The sequence below is a fragment of the Rattus rattus genome, chromosome 5 (assembly GCF_011064425.1).
Source record: "Rattus rattus isolate New Zealand chromosome 5, Rrattus_CSIRO_v1, whole genome shotgun sequence".
Lineage (NCBI taxonomy): Eukaryota > Metazoa > Chordata > Mammalia > Rodentia > Muridae > Rattus > Rattus rattus.
The window spans coordinates 158771612-158787179 of NC_046158.1; the positions used below are offsets into that span (position 1 = coordinate 158771612).

At 52.1% G+C, this 15568-nt stretch overlaps 1 protein-coding gene across 4 annotated transcripts; it reads left to right on the forward strand.

The window, feature by feature from the left end:
- The first annotated feature begins 7459 nt into the window (after nucleotides 1-7459).
- Tcea2 (transcription elongation factor A2) lies at nucleotides 7460-15335 on the forward strand. Of its 4 annotated transcripts, none has more exons than XM_032905016.1 (10): nucleotides 7460-7637; nucleotides 10370-10432; nucleotides 10735-10840; nucleotides 11609-11699; nucleotides 12980-13125; nucleotides 13395-13451; nucleotides 13807-13961; nucleotides 14037-14183; nucleotides 14865-14936; nucleotides 15154-15335. In XM_032905016.1, exons 1-10 carry the CDS (start codon nucleotides 7569-7571, stop codon nucleotides 15160-15162), a joined length of 915 nt encoding a protein of 304 aa, XP_032760907.1. In that variant the 5' UTR covers nucleotides 7460-7568; the 3' UTR covers nucleotides 15163-15335. The 4 variants fall into 4 exon arrangements, with proteins under 4 accessions (XP_032760907.1, XP_032760908.1, XP_032760905.1 ...); XM_032905017.1 differs by having other exon boundaries at nucleotides 7461-7637; nucleotides 12995-13125; XM_032905014.1 differs by having other exon boundaries at nucleotides 7472-7868.
- Nucleotides 15336-15568: the final 233 nt, after the last annotated feature.

The window sequence follows — 15568 nt, forward strand, 5'->3', positions numbered from 1 at the left end:
CTTCAGGACCCCGCCAGTGGTCAGCTCCCTTTTGCCAGGTCTAGGTAGGTGGGTAGTCTGAACGGCTGGTACAGGAGGGCGGTGAGTGAGGACATGAAGAGCTATGTGAAGATTTTCATTTTGAGAATGAACAAAAAAAGAACTAGAGGTAGCGGCCGGAGCATGGGTCAGTGGTAGAGTGCTTGTCTGACATGCAAAAGGTCCTATTTTCCATGACATAGCCTCACTTCCATCACTTTTTGTCAAAAACTACCTTTACTCCATGGCTATGGGCACAGGCTGGGGTCCTAGAGCTTGACTTAACCAGGGAAGTAACTATTTTGAGATGATGTTCACTGGGGCTCTAGAAAAGGTTCTTCAGAGTCTTTTGCCACAGCCTCCCATAGTGGGGTGGGCTTGGAGTTCTGTGATAGCTCAGAATCAGCCTCATGCTCTGAACAGAGCATCCAGCATTAGCTCATTGTTCCCCTCCATGACCCTCCTGCAGTCACTGCTCCTGGCACCAGACAATGACCCTCCTCTTAGTCAAGCTGTGGCTCAGATGTCAGGCTGTTATATCCTGTGAGCTGGGCAGGAGCCTGCTGGGTGCTCCCTTTTCTCTGTAGGGTCAGGCTAACCCTCACTGCCCACTGCTTGGCAACAGTGGTGCTGGCAGTTCCCCCCTTCCAGATGGGACAACAATGGGGGAGGTGACTTCAGTCTGCCAGCAGGGTGGCCCTGACCCTGGAGCCCCAGGGCTGGAGAGACTCCCCAAGGCTGTACAGGGCTGCTGTGGGTGTGGCCAGCTGTGTTAGGAGAGTGACATTCCATGTGAATGTCTGCGTCTGTGTGTGGTCTACATGTGTGTCTGTGTCTGTCAGGTTCCCAGGGTGTGGGGTGAGGTAGTCCCTAATGCTAGAGACTGGCTGGGTCCTTGGGAGTCCAGACACGATGGATTCTCTTATAAGGGGATAGGAACTCGGGTTGAGGACTGAAAGTCCTACTCAGGAAAAAAAAAATGCCCTCAGTATTCAAGGAAGGGATCCCTAAGGCTTCTTTTTTAGATGAGCAGCCCTAGCTTTAGCCAAAGGGAGAAAGGAAATTCTGCTGCTGGAACTCCACTTCAGTGCTCTACTTGGCTCAGATAGACACTTACCCATGACAGGAGCTCGTCTATAGCCCCAGCCCCTAGAACGTTGGAATGGTAGGGCAAACCTTTCCTGCCAGGATGGGGCTAGCTTAGGTGTCAAGAGAACCCTATGCTCCTATCTTCCCTGCCTACACCCACTCCCCTTCCTCAGCCTCCCCAGGCCACTATGAAGTCTACAAAGGATTCTGGGTAGTTCCCCTTAGTGGCTATGGTGGGGGATTGGCTTGGCTCTGCTCCGCCTGGGGGTGGTGAGACCTCCCAAGCATTGCCTGGGCACAGACCTCCCAGGCACCCACCAGACAGCTCTGGCTGCTGTACAACAGTGAGGCTGGGACCAATTACAAAGTCCTGCAGGGCTTGGACCCTCCCACTCCCAAAGGGTGGGGTGGGGTCCCTGTCTGAGGGCAGTGGAGCTCCAGGTGGATGACTCTTCTTTGCTAGCAGCCTTCTGGTTCAGACCCTCCTTTCAGCACACCATTCTTGACTCCAAATCTTGCTGACCTCCCAGTCTCTGGTGGCTGGATTTGGGGGAATATGAAGCGAGGGTCAACCTTTACTTCTTTCCTGGGGTCACAGCCTTTGGCAGAGTCTGATGCCTTAGAATATCAGGCACATGTGACTCTCAGGCATGAACAGGTCTGGTTTAGATGAGTTAGGCCCTAGCCTAACAGATCCTTAGGCTAGGTTTGCACTGTGCTAGGTTTCTGAAAACTTTCTTTTGGGAAAGGGCATATTTAGGAGACAGGGGCTGCCTTGGTTTTATGGGTATATGCAGCAAGCAATATGGATAGGTGTATGAATGTGTAGAAATAGTTTCAAACGTTGGGTTCTTGGTAAAGTTCACAGATCCAGACCCCAGTCATGAAGCCAAACAGTCCCACTCAGAGCATGGTGGGAATGGGGATGTTGGGAAGAATGGGTGTCAGGTTGGTGGAGGGGTGGCTTGTACAGTTCAAGTGGTAGCTGCTGTAGGTTGAAGAATGATGCTCACTCATGCAGTTGTGAAGAGATGGCTTGGCTCTCATTCATTCTGTGCCCTTTGGCCAGGAGAACTAGGTGGGAACAACAGGAATAGGAGAAGCAAATGCAACCTAGTACTGCAGGGTCACCATGGTTGGAGGCAGACCAGGGTGCTATGGAGATTTGGGAGCAACCAATATGCAACGGAGGGGCTTCTGTGGGTGGGCCAGGGGTCATATATGTTTTGAAGGATGTTTCAGAATTTCAGAGTTATATTGTGGTGGGCATGTGGGTTCACAGGGTGTCATCACAGGCATCGTGCATTTTCAGGGTCACTGGATGAGACATGGTGGGCTGTCAGGTGGGCTGTCAGAGAGCGGGATGGGGCTGCTGTTCCACATTTTGAAGTGTTCTAGTCCAGGATGGCTGCGTAGTCAACTCATGTCCTTCAAAGTAGTCTCCTACTGTGTGCGGGCCTCTGCAGCAACACAGAGCTCCTTCTCTGCAGGGGCTCCATGGGAACCTGGCTGAGCTGCTGGGCTACTCATGGGTTTCCGTGGCGACAACAGGGCGGGGCCAGGAAACAGCCGCTCAGGAAGGAAGGCTGGCCTTCGGGCCAGAGAGAACCTACTGGGCGGAGGAGGCGCCAGACATTCTGTCCAGTTTCCCCAACCCCTGCTGGCCGGTGCTCTCGCCCATTCCGTTGGCCTCACCCACGGCCCCGCCCCCACACCTCAGGACTGCCGGTCTTTACATAAATAGTTACTTTTATTCTCCCCTAGGTGCCTGGCTTGGGTTTGTGGACGTCGCTGTCTTTGTTCTCATGAGTGCATCGGTTCCCTTGGTGGTCCTTTGTCTATAAGGGACTAACTGCAGACAATCGCGGGTCTCTTAGGCTTCTGGAGTGCAGTACTAATCCCGAATGCCCTGCCATGTTGGGCTGGCCCCTCCCTGCTTTGACAGATTGGTAAATGAAGATAAAAGGAGACTAAGGCAGAGAGAACATCTATCTCCTCTTCCTCCCTATTCTTCTCCCTCTCTCCTTTTTCTTCCTCTTTTTTTCTCTTCCACCTCCTCTTTGGTTTTTCTTTCTTTTTTTTTTCCGGAGCTGAGAACCGAACCCAGGGCCTTGCGCTTGCTAAGCAAGCGCTCTACCACTGAGCTAAATCCCCAACCCCAGTTTGGTTTTTCAAAACAGGGTTTCTCTGCATATCCCTGGCTGTCCTGGAACTAGCTCTGTAGATCAGGCTGTCCTGGAACTCATAGAGATCCACCTGTTGGAATTAAAGGCATACACTACCACTGCCGGGGCATTTTCCTTCTTTTTAAAAAATGTTGCTAACTGGAGTAGGCATGGTTGCCTGCCTGGTCTATGAACTGAGTTACAGGACAGCCAGGGCTATGTAGAGACACCTTGTTTTAAAAACAAAAAACAAAGAAACAAAGCAAAACAAACTAAGATGGCTTTGGAACTCTCTGTGTAACTCAGGCTGGCTTCTGCCTTCTGAGTTGTGGGATTGTAGGTGTAGTGTCACACCCAGCTTTGCATGTTTTGTTTTTGTTTTGTTTTGTTTTTCTCCTTTTTCTTTTCCTGACTGTTGACAAGTAGCTTTGGTGGGGAACCAGCTGGCTATGTTTAGGGACTTCCACTCTCCTTTGCTCAGAGACAGGATTTATTCTTTTGGTACTGAGCCCCCTGCTGGCACCAGATTGTCCTCTGAGATGGGAAATTGGAAAAGAACAAAAAACCTCAGTTCTTGCTGTAAGATGTTTCCGTTCTGGGAGTAGAAAGGCTAAAAATCAATAAATCCACAAATAAGCCAGTATCAAGAGTACTAGCTGTGAAAGGGGCTCTATCAGTATCTACAGCCTTTTTTTCATGAGTGGCTTTTGAGCCCAAACCTGAAAGAAACAAGAGGAAACCATACAAGTAGCATGTTACCTACACAGATGGGGAGCTGTTTAAAGCCACTGAATTTAAAAAGGGGTCAGGCGTATGGAAGGGCAGGGGTAAAGCATGAGGGTCAAGAGGCCCAATGGAACCTGGAAGGATCTTGCTTCTTCCTCTGAGAACTGGGAAGACTTTTCAGTAACTTAGCATCCTATAGGCTCAGCATAGCTTTGCTCCTGCAGCAGCTTAGCTATGATTGACTTTGTCCAGGTTGATCTTCTCAGGACACCAGGACAATTCCACAGGTTTGTTGCCTCTGAGTCAGACCTCCATGTTTCATCCATTGCCTCTGACCCCGTGGCTGCCTGGGGCTCCTCAGGGTAGGAGGGTGGAGTGGCCGCCAGGCTGGCGGGCTGGCAGGGGAGGGGGGCAGCATTTCTGGGAATTGTGTCAGGGAAGCACATTGTTAGAGCAAGCCTGTAGCTAAGGCCTCACTGGCCTCTGGGGGATGCCTCCTGCCTCCCTAGCACTGCCTCTTGAGGGAGGAAGCTGGGTCCTGGCCAGGCTGTGGGCTGGTGGGGGACTTTCCAAACAGACATTTCCATAAGCCTAGGGCTCTTCCCATTCTGTAGACTAGGAGACTGAGGCTCAGAGAGCTCGCAGCTACACAGACAAAACCAATATCCACATGCCTACCTTCTTCCACTTCCTACTTCATATGCCTAGAGACCCTTTTATCTGTCACTGGTCACTGCCTTGTCTGACAACAGAAGCCAGTGTCCAAGGAGGGTCTACAGTGGGACTGGCTGTGGTTGTAGATCCACAGGGCCCTATGGTGGAGACCTGAAATCCCCCCCAAATGGGCAGAGGACCTCAGAACTGCATGCAGGGGAGGGATTATCATATGGTGACAGGGTTAGGACCTCCTGGAGCTTAGGATGCCTCCCAGTCTGTGATGATTGGAAAAGAAACAAGGGGCTCCGTGTGAGCTTGGCAGTGTGAGTCTTCCCACCCACCACCGCCCTGCCTTGGCCAGAGGGGAAGCATTCAGGCCGCCACTGGGGTCACGGCCAGCTCTGGGCAGACATGGATGGGGGGCAGGGATCACAAATAGGAAAATAAATGGCTTGGGCTTCCGCCATTTCCTGAACTGAGGAAGGGGGGGAGGGCAGGCTTTGGGTCAAAGGTGCAGTTGGTCTGGTGGGGCAGACCGTGGGGATGTCCCATGATCCTACCTCATTAGAACATTGCCTGGCGTTTTCAGACCTTCAGGCTGGGATATCTCCATTCCAAGGTCCCTAGGATAGGGTTGTATTGCTCACCGAGGACTCCTGGAGTTGGAGATCCACTTCAGGGGCAGACTCTTAAGAAATATTGGGAGTATATATGTGTGCCCCAGGAAGGTTGGGTGCAAAAGCCATTGGTGAACTGTCAAGATGCCTTATCTAGTATTTCTGGGAACTTGGGGAAGCCCCCAGTAATAGATGGGACAAGATAGATAGGCAAGGCTGTCTCCCAGAAGCCTTCTTTCCTGCCTGGGAAACTTCCTATCTCCAATCCAGACAGGTGTGTCCTCCACCACCTTCAGAGGGCTGGGGTACAGGACAATACCACACTGGAGTGAACACCTGGGTGAATCTATGGTCTAGATATTTGGTTGGGAGGTTCCACTGAAGATAAAGCTCCGAGAATCAGCAAGGTGTGTGGGGGTGGGGCAGGCGGGGAAGAGTCTGGGGTGGGAGGTGACTTCTCTGGTCAAGGGCCAGGAGGTTGGATTTGGATTTGGGTCTGGGATCAGGACTTTCTGTTTGTTTCTGAAACAAGTGTCTCATATACATATCTGAAGATAACCTTGAACTTCTGATCCACCTGTCTCTACCACGCAAGTGCTGGGAGTACAGGAGGGTACCTGTGACGCCTGGTTTGTATACAGTATGGTGGATGGAACCCAGGGCCTCCTACATGCTAAACAGACACTACCAACTGAGCCATTCCCCAGCTCAGTTTTCTAAGGCTAGAATGTGGACACATCTGGCTGCTAAGTACCAACCCCACAAGTGAGGACTGCTCAGGACTGAACACATCTTTGATCTGGCTTCTTTGTGACCATAGCTCCCCTGCTGGTGATCTACTGGATTTTCCTCAGGAAAGATCCTGTGCTTGAGAGGGTACGTGGGTGACTCCTGCCACCTATAGGCTGCTGTTGCTCATCACTGGGACCAGTCAGAGCTGGGACTACTCAGTAGGCAGTCCTTTCATGGGGTCAGTCATCAGCCAAACACAGCATGGCTGAAGGCCCTGTTCTCTTACTGCCTGTGCTGTGGCAGGGTCCTGCAAGCATTAGTTCAGTACTCAAACACAGGGTTCCCTCTCTCAGAATTCGTTTGGTTGGGTTTAGCTTAGAGCAAGGGCCCAGCGCCCAGGAAAGGGCAGAATAGGAGTTGGTATGAAACTAGAGAGCTGTGTACACCTATGGAAAAGCTTTGTTACCTACAGGAAATTCCATGCCTTTTCCTTATGGTAAAGATGTCATAACTGATTGAAATGGTCAGCCCAAGCCATTTGTATATGCCATTTGCACTCTGCCCTCCTGGCTACTGTGGGTACAAAAACTCAGACACTGACTTTTGGTACCAGCACACCTGCCACCATCTATAGCACAGAAGAGGAGCAGAGTCTCTTCCTCCCTTTCCTGGGCATGGTTATGGTCTTCCTGAGGCACTGCCTTGGTACCTGATTGCCTCAGTACCCTCCCCTGTTCTCAGTGTATAATGTGAATTGGATGACCCTGACTGAAGCCTGTCATTGTCACTTCACAGGTTAGGAGACTGAGACATAGAGCAACGTGCAGAACTTGGGGTTTGTATTGTTAGGCTGACTTCAGAACCTGAATAGGTTTTTGTTCTTGTTTCGTTTTTCTTTAGAGACAGGGTTCCCCTGTGCAGCTCTGGCTGTCTTGGAACTAGCTCTGTAGACCAGGCTGGCCTTGAACTCACAGGGATCCGCCTGACTTTCTGCCTAGAGTGCAGGGATTTAAAAGACATGAGCCTCTATTGCCTGGCTAAAGCCTGAATTCTTGCGGAGAAACCGTTTCAGAGTTCCGGGCCTTCTGCGCAGAGGCAAGAACGCCCCAAACTCGGCTTGGTACCAAGTGAGGTGAGTGAGTCGTCCCACTCCCCACGCGCGTCTCTGAAGTGGAGTAGATCAGTGGAGGCGACCGGAGTGGATCAGTGAAGGCGGATGGGCCGCCAGGGCGAGCGGCTCCGATGGGTTGAGGTAAAGACAGGAGCGCAGCAGGGTTGTTCTCCCGGCTCCTCTAGTTCCACCCTCTCCCTGGCATTCGGTTGGCACGTGGGGCCGGGTTCCCGCGGAGGAAGCTACGGAACTACCTTTTCCAGGGGCCCGCAGGCCGCGGGCCGCGCAGTCGTCTGGGAGTTGTGGTCCCGGGGGCGGAGACTATTTTTTTTTTTTTTTTAATTGTGTTGCACGCGGCCGCCAGGCGGAGGTTTGGACCGCGGATCTAGGCGGCGGCGGCCGAGGTCGGGCCGGGCGGCGCAACCGGCGCAACCCGCCGCCACCGAGGTAGTGATGGGCAAGGAGGAGGAGATTGCTCGTATCGCCCGGAGGCTGGACAAAATGGTGACCAGGAAGAACGCGGTGAGGGGCGCGGGCCGCCAGGACCCTGGGGCCCCGCTCCGCGGACACCGTCTGAATGAAACCTAGCCCAGGCAGTCGAGACCCCTTGCCCAGGCCCGCCCTCCACCCTGCCGCTTCGCTATGGACGCCACGCTGACCGAGAGCCGCCCTCTGTTCGTCGCCCGGCGGTGGCCGCGGGCGTTCTTGGCCCAGCCGTTGTCTCCCCTGTCTGCCCCCACCCTTCAGAACCAGGTTTCTCTAATAAATTTTTCCCCTGCTTAGTCAGGCCTCAGGCAACAGCAAGTCGGTTTGGGCAGACAGTAGAGATTCCGAGTCGAGCCTGTGGCGTTGAGACCTGAGGAGATGACGGCCCCTCGCCTGGTCCCTAGCCAGTGTGGGCTCGGCAGTCCAACCACCGACCCGCGTAGTTTCGGGAGCATCCTTAGGGGATGATGGCACCTGCATCTTGCCTTCCTTGGGTGGGAAGGGACGAGGAGGTGGCCTTAAAACCGAGTATGACTCCAGAGCATCCGCGGCACCGCTCCTAGTGGCTGAGTCATGAGTCTTTCCCTCAGGACTGCTTGAAGTAGAGGGCTGCAGGACAGCTTTTGGGGATGAGCAGGTTTGCTCTGAGGGTTGCAGGGTTGGGGTCTAAAGCAGGAAGCAGGTTAAGTTCCCATATATGCCTTTACACTGGAAACAGAAGCCACCTGGTACTGCTGGTGCTTCTTTCCGGTAAGGGCGTTAAAACACAAATTACAAACTTGGAACCGAGGGTGGCAGAGATGGGGTTGGGGATCCATAGGGAGACACAGTAAGGATGGAAGGCCACAGATAGGACTCAACAGTTGAGAAAGGAACCTGCAGAGGTTCCAGTAACCTGAGAGGCTCCTTGGAACAGCTGGTGGTTTGTTTGGGCTTTCCTTGTGGGAATGCAGGGCTGTTGTGGATCAGTGCCCCTGGCTCTAAAGATCAGATCTTCTTAGGAAAGTCAGCCACTTCAGGGCTGATTGCTGTTCAGCCCGCCTTAGGGCCAAGATACATGGCTGCAGGCTGAGCAGGTAATTCTCACAGATTGAAGGGTTAGCCCAGCCCCTACCACTGCCTCTAGTAAGGATGGTTTGAATGGCTGGGTAGGCTCTCCTTGCCTGTTTGTGGCTTGTAAGACAAATGAGCTCATAGTGGCAACTTGGAGGACAGCAAACACAATAGTGTTGGGTGTTAGAAGAGTCTGTCTCAGTTGTAGGAGTAAAACCTTGAAGTGGTAGAAGAGCAGCTTTAAACAGAGTTGGAGGGTTTAAGGTAGGACAAGAAGAGCCTGCCTACCCTTGAGGTTTGAAGAACGGAGCTTGGGCAGAGGAAGAAAATCAGGGTTGTCTGTTACAAACCTAGGAGGAAGATGGTGGTTAGTTTGAGAAAGAGATAAGAAGTGGGACTATGGGGTTGGGGATTTGGCTCAGTGGTAGGGGGCTTGCCCAAGCAAGGCAAGGTCCTGGGTTCGGTCCCCAACCCCGAAAAAAAAAAAAAAAAAAAAAAAAAGAAGTGGGACTATGGGATTTGTAGGTGTTAGCTTTTAAAAGAAAACTAGCATCCTTCCCTTTGTATATTTTAATTTAATTAATTTTACATTTGTTAGCGTGGTGTGTGTGTAAATATGAGGACGACCCCTGGAAGCTGGTTATCTCCTTCCACTATTTGGGACCTGGAGATTGAACTTAGGTTGTACAACTTGTTGGCAAGCGCCTTTATCTGCTGAGCCATCTCACCTGCCCTCTTTTTTGATACTGGGTATTGAACCCAGGGCCTTAACTTGCCGAGTAAGTGCTTTACCACAGCTGTGTCTAGATGGCCCTCTCTTTCCTTTGTTTTAAGACAAGGTCTCATTAGGATTCCCATGATAATCTTGAGTTCACTCTGAGACTCAGATAAGCTTTGAACTTTTGATCCTCCTGCCCCAGCCTCCTAAGTATCTAAGATGATAAGGCCTGTGTCACCAGGTTTGGTAGTTTTCAATTAGCATTAATTGTGCCTCTGATAAACCTCATTGGCTATGGTGCTGTAACTTTGCAAATCTGTGGCTAGAGTAGAGATTCCTGAGAGTTTCGGTAGAGGGTTTTAAGGTAGGAACAGGAAGAGCTTGCCCACTCTGGAGGTGCAGCCTGTCTGCAGATGCTGAAGAAAAGCCAGGGAAGAGGTTTGTCTGTTACAGTGCCCGGGAATAGTGCTACACTGATGGGTAGGCACTGCTCTGCCACCATGGCATAGGTGGACTAAGGTTAAGGAACCTGAGTGTCCTTCCATGTCGAGCAGGAACTGGGGCTTTTCTTTTTCTCTAGTAGCTTGTTCAGTGTCCTCCTGTGGTTACCATGATGTCTGGAGATCAGCATAGATGCAGGGTGAGAAACCACCTGATGTTTGAGGACAGCACGGTCGGGCTGTTTGTCTCTATCCTTGCCCTATGGCAAGATCAGTAAAAAGCCCCTGCTGTGATGTTGGAACAAGTATGCAATGCTCTGGGAATCTCAGTTGTCCCACATGTGATCAGGACGAGGTGGGGTTGTCCACTAAGCCTCCCAACTAGTGTTCTCTGTGTAGTCCTGACCATCCTGGAACTCACTCTGTAGGCTAGGCTGGCCTTGAACTCAGATTCACCAGCCTCTGCGTCCTGAATGCTGGGATTAAAGACATGCACCACCATTACCCAGCATCCACTAAGGTTTAAAGTCCTTTATGGATGTCCTTTTTCCTTCTAGGAGGGAGCCATGGATTTGCTGCGGGAGCTGAAGAATATGCCTATTACATTGCACTTGCTCCAGGTAAGCGCTTCTGTCCTGATTTAGGATGGTTCTGGAGACAGCAATTCCAGGGGCATCCAGCAGGGCTCCCTATGGCTTAAGTACCACCTGGTGTAACTGCCACAAGCAACTCTTCTAAGGAGAGGATTTCTGATTCTCTCTGGTGATCAGGGAGGTGGGAGGTTCCAAAAAGCCATTGGGAGAGATGTTTTCTGTCCCTGCCCATTCCCCAGCTGTTGACTGTGGGAGCCAAGAGTCTTTGATGAGGATTTGCCTCTGGAACAGGCCCCTACCACCTCTGACTCAGGCCACTTACCTTGCAGTCCACCCGTGTTGGGATGTCTGTCAACGCTCTGCGGAAGCAGAGTTCAGACGAGGAGCTCATTGCACTTGCCAAGTCCCTCATCAAGTCGTGGAAGAAGCTCTTGGGTGAGTCTCAGAATGTAAAGGGCAGCTCTTGCTGGTCAGCACAGCATAGAGTGCTGGCTCTGCTGTCCTGATTGAAGCTATATGTAGTGGGATAGGACAGACATAGATCAGAAAGTACCCATCCCTGGCCTGGAAGTGGATGGAGATGATGGAAGGCGGATGTCATCTGTTGTGATGGGGAGGTGACGGCCTTCGAGGCAGGATCATTGAGACAAGGGAACATGCTGCAGAGGAGGTTTTCAAGCTGCAGGAGGCCAAAAGAAAAGGAGGTCCAGGTCAGGATGCTCTAGCTGAAGGAAGAGGAGGTGGGACTTTATGAGAGGTGAACTAGGCAGACAACTGATTCTGGGGACAGCGGACAGCTAGGCTGCAGAGATTGTCCTTTTGATTAGGAGGGTAGCCTTCCTTGGTTCTGTCTACTTCTGTGAGACAACCCAGGGCCTGCCCCTCTTTACAGTCACATGCCCTGGTCCCTAGTTTAAGCTTTGGGCAAGGTCCTGCCTATGTTTTCACAAGGAACCTTGTGTGAGGCATATGCTTGTTTTTTTGGCTGGGCTGAGCCTTGATGAGTTGCACAACAGCTTGCTTGGGGAGGCTGGGTCCTAAAGGGGCTGGTGGACTGGCTGGGGACCAGTAGGAAGGTCTGGTAGCCTCCTGGCATCTTGCCTGTCAAATAGCTTTAAGCAGAAAGGATAATGGCGAGGCTGAGGCTGGCCCCTCACCTGGCTGCCTGACCAGTCTACACCATCTGTTTTCTGATAATGGCAGATGTTTCTGATGGCAAATCCAGGGATCAAGGGAGGGGCACACCTTTGCCTACATCGTCCTCAAAGGATGCCTCAGGGACTACGGATCTCAGGTAGCATATCTGAAGGCAGGTACATACATTTATGCCTCTTGACTCAGTTTCCTCAGTGGGAAAGGAGGCTGGTGTCCATTTGCCTGGTTACTGCCCTGAGGGAAGTTTCCTCTCCAGGGTGAGATTTACAAGGTTTGTTAGCCTCATGCTGGATACTGTTGCACTGCTCAGTTCCCTTCCTGCCCATCTGAGATGTCTGGCTGTGTCTGCCTGTCACTGGTATCATGGAGAGCTTCATCAAGGAGCTCCTATCCAACAGAGCTGGCCCAACTCCAGGCCCCTTGCCTACTCCTCAAAACTTACCTTTTTGCTGCTCATCAGGACTGGTGTTATGGGTCCCTTCATGCAAATGCTATCCGGAGCTAGAGGCGAGCCGGCTCCCCCGCCAACCCCCTGGAGCTGAGGACTGAACCCAGGGCCAAGCGCTCTACCACTGAGCTAAATCCCCAACCCCTAGCTCAGCTCTTATCTCCACATTCATGTGGCAACACCATTGCTTTAAAGGTGGTTCGGGCAGCCCTGTTACCATGGAGACTAGGAGCACTAGTAGTAACAGACTATAGATGAGAGGCTACTTTGACCAGAGGCTGGGCAGAGGCCATGACAGGCTAAGCTCTGGACTCCAGTGTAGCATTCCTGATATGATGTTAATCCTGAGCTCAGTAGTACAGTTGATTTTGCTTCAGAAAACCACCTGAAACTGCTGCTTTCCAGAGGTAGTGTGAGGAAAGGGCCTGGTGGGCCCAGCAGACCTGAGGAAATCCTTGCCCAATTTCATTTGTGTTGGGTGGGGTCACCTGTGACATTAAGACTCGACTTTGGGTGACCTCCCACCTCATCTTTACTCCAGGCAACTAGAAGTATCTGCCTGGTTCTGCCATTAGCAGAGAGGTATTCACAGCATGGCCCATGTCTTGGGCCTCTTGGGAAGCACTCTGGAGGTAGCAAAAATATCTCATCCCATTTTGACCATGGAGTGTTGCTCAGACATTGACTGTGAGGAGTTGGCATCCACTTAGGGAGTGACCGTGGGCCTTCTGGCCAATATTGATCTGATGAGGAGGACATAGCACGCAGGAACTCTAGGCTGAACTAAAGAGATTAAGTAATTGGAGGTCTGTCAGGATAGCGCAAATGGACTTTGGAGATCAGCATGGCATCCATGTTTGCTTTCCTGGGGATCACCTGTGGCCTAGGGAAGGTCAGGGGACCACCCAGAGTTATCATCAGCTACTGGAGATGTGCAACTGAGCTCAACTGGTTCAGACTGAGCCCAGCAGGCTTTGTCTCTCTAGCTGCAAGAAACCAGACCCACCTAGGACCTCATCCACTCCAAGGATCACCACATTTCCCCAAGTGCCCATCACCTGTGATGCTGTGCGAAACAAATGTCGTGAGATGCTGACTTTGGCCCTGCAAACTGACCGTGAGTACTACAAGGTCTGGATTTCGACCCTCTAGGTGGCTGGGCCTCCTCTGCTTCAGAGCTTGCTGCTGGAGAGACAACTCTTCTCTTTAGCTCGCTGTGACCTAGCAGAGAGGCTAAGGTTTTTGGGGTCACCATAACACCTGTATGGTGGGAAATGTCTCCCTGGAATGCAAGTGTCCTGTTTAGCTTCTAGGGCTCTGTGCAAGCAGAGGGGTGGCAGCTGGAAAAAGATAGTGGGGGAAACAAGCGAGGGCTCCCTCTTACAGACGACCACGTGGCTGTTGGTGTGAACTGTGAGCATCTGTCATCTCAGATCGAGGAGTATATCCTTTGTGTAGGGTAAATGGCAAGGGCTTCTGAGAGAGTCTACCGTCCCCTGAGTTGTGCTTCTCTGGTAGCTACTGGACACAACTGGTAGGCTACCCAGTGCCCTTTCTGGGTGGTCCCTTGACCTTTTCTGGGCCATAAATGGGTAAGGGGCTATGACTACTTAGTAGATTTATCTGGGTCTCAAATCGGAGTGGGCCTAGAGAAGGCAGAACACTACAGACCCTTGGGTCCCCCACAGGTCTTGAGTGGGTAGACTCCTCTCCATGAGCCTGGGAAGAACATTTCCCATATGACTACCAGGAGGGGGAGGAGCTCAGAAACCTCAGATGGGTCCTTAAATACCTGCACGCATCTTCCTGGATGTGGGAAACACTGACATGAAGTACAAGAACCGTGTTCGGAGCCGAATCTCTAACCTGAAAGATGCCAAGAACCCTGGCCTACGCCGGAATGTGTTGTGTGGTGCCATTACACCCCAGCAGATAGCTGTGATGACATCAGAGGTAAGCTCTCCTGGAAGGGCTGGGGCCGGCTGTCTCTACAGAGCTGTAGGCTGCATACGTCACCCTTTTTATCAGGAGATGGCCAGTGACGAGCTGAAGGAGATCCGCAAGGCTATGACCAAGGAGGCCATCCGCGAGCACCAGATGGCCCGTACAGGTGGCACACAGACCGACCTGTTCACCTGCAACAAGTGCAGGAAGAAGAACTGCACCTACACGCAGGTTGGGGCCTACGCCATCCTCCATCCTCCTGTCTAGGGGCCGCAGGGTGCACTCCTCCTCCTCTTGGGTATCACCTGTGTCCCTGCTTTTGGCCTGAGGCTCTATGCCAGGGCTCGGTGGCTTGCCCATGCCTATCACGGAGGTATAGGAGTAGAACATGCTGTTTGTCAGCAGCTGTGGGACCTTGAGGTCCTGCTATGGAGGTGGAAGCTGAGGTACTCTAGGAAGGCTATGTGGTCTCCATGGGACATTGGGAGCTTGGGAAGAGGGGACTAAATTAAGATGGTTTCTCTGGTAGAAGCTCTAGGGCTTATGGGAACTGCCATCATCTGCAATAGGCTGCAGAGGGCTGGACCTGAGGGGCAGAGCAGCTCAGTCCCCACAGCTCAGGCCCTGTGGGATGTTTGCTGTTGAGTCCCCAAGGCATCTCTGATCCTTTTACTTTCTAGACCCTCCTGTTGGGAATCCTGCACTTAACCAATATTCTAGACTCAACTGAGCACAGTTGTTCAGAGCCACAAAGGCCTGTCATGACAACCCACCTCCTCCAGAGGTCTAGTTCTAGAAGGTTGGGGTAGTTCACTGGGAAGTTTCAAATCATCAATAGAGATCAGCGGGTATAAGACCAGTACTGCCCAGATCCGGGCAGCAAAACTAGGGATTCAGCCACCCACCCTACAGGTGCAGACCCGTAGCTCTGATGAGCCCATGACCACCTATGTTGTCTGCAATGAGTGTGGGAATCGATGGAAGGTAGGTGTTTGCCTCCAGTCCTGTCTCAATGCATATTGGGCCTGAAGTAGGAACTGCGGGGGTGGGGTGGGAGGTGGGATGGGGTGGGAGTGGGGGGTGGGGAGGAGGTGGGCACACTACCCAGCTAGCTGCCTGGGAGTCTGGGATGGAGCCTAACCCACTTCTACCCTGGGGGTCATGTGGGGCCTTGGCTAGACATTTTCCTGCCTTCCTGCAGTTCTGCTGAGTCCTTGTACTGATGTAGCCCTGGCCATGGCTAACACTGAACCTCCTGCAACGCTCTTGGTGGACACAGCTTCTCTGGAGATACCCTGAAGGTGGCATGCCCCGTTCCAGCCTGCCTGGTGTGCACCTGTCTGCCCTTTGCCCCTCATTATTAAATGTTTCTTTTTTGCCTTCCTCTGGCCTTGTTCCTAATGGGCTAAACACAGGCTTCAGCTGGGTCCTATCCGTCCACCGCTGTAGATCTTTCCTCTCTGGGCTCCGACAACACTTGAGCTAAGCTGTGGTAGGGCAACACTATAGACAAGAGCTTGTCTAATGTTGGAGACATTCCTTGTTTGTATGAATCTAGGATATTGCTAATGCTTGTATGTGCACCACCATGCTGGCTGTGTGGGCTGGTGCAGGAA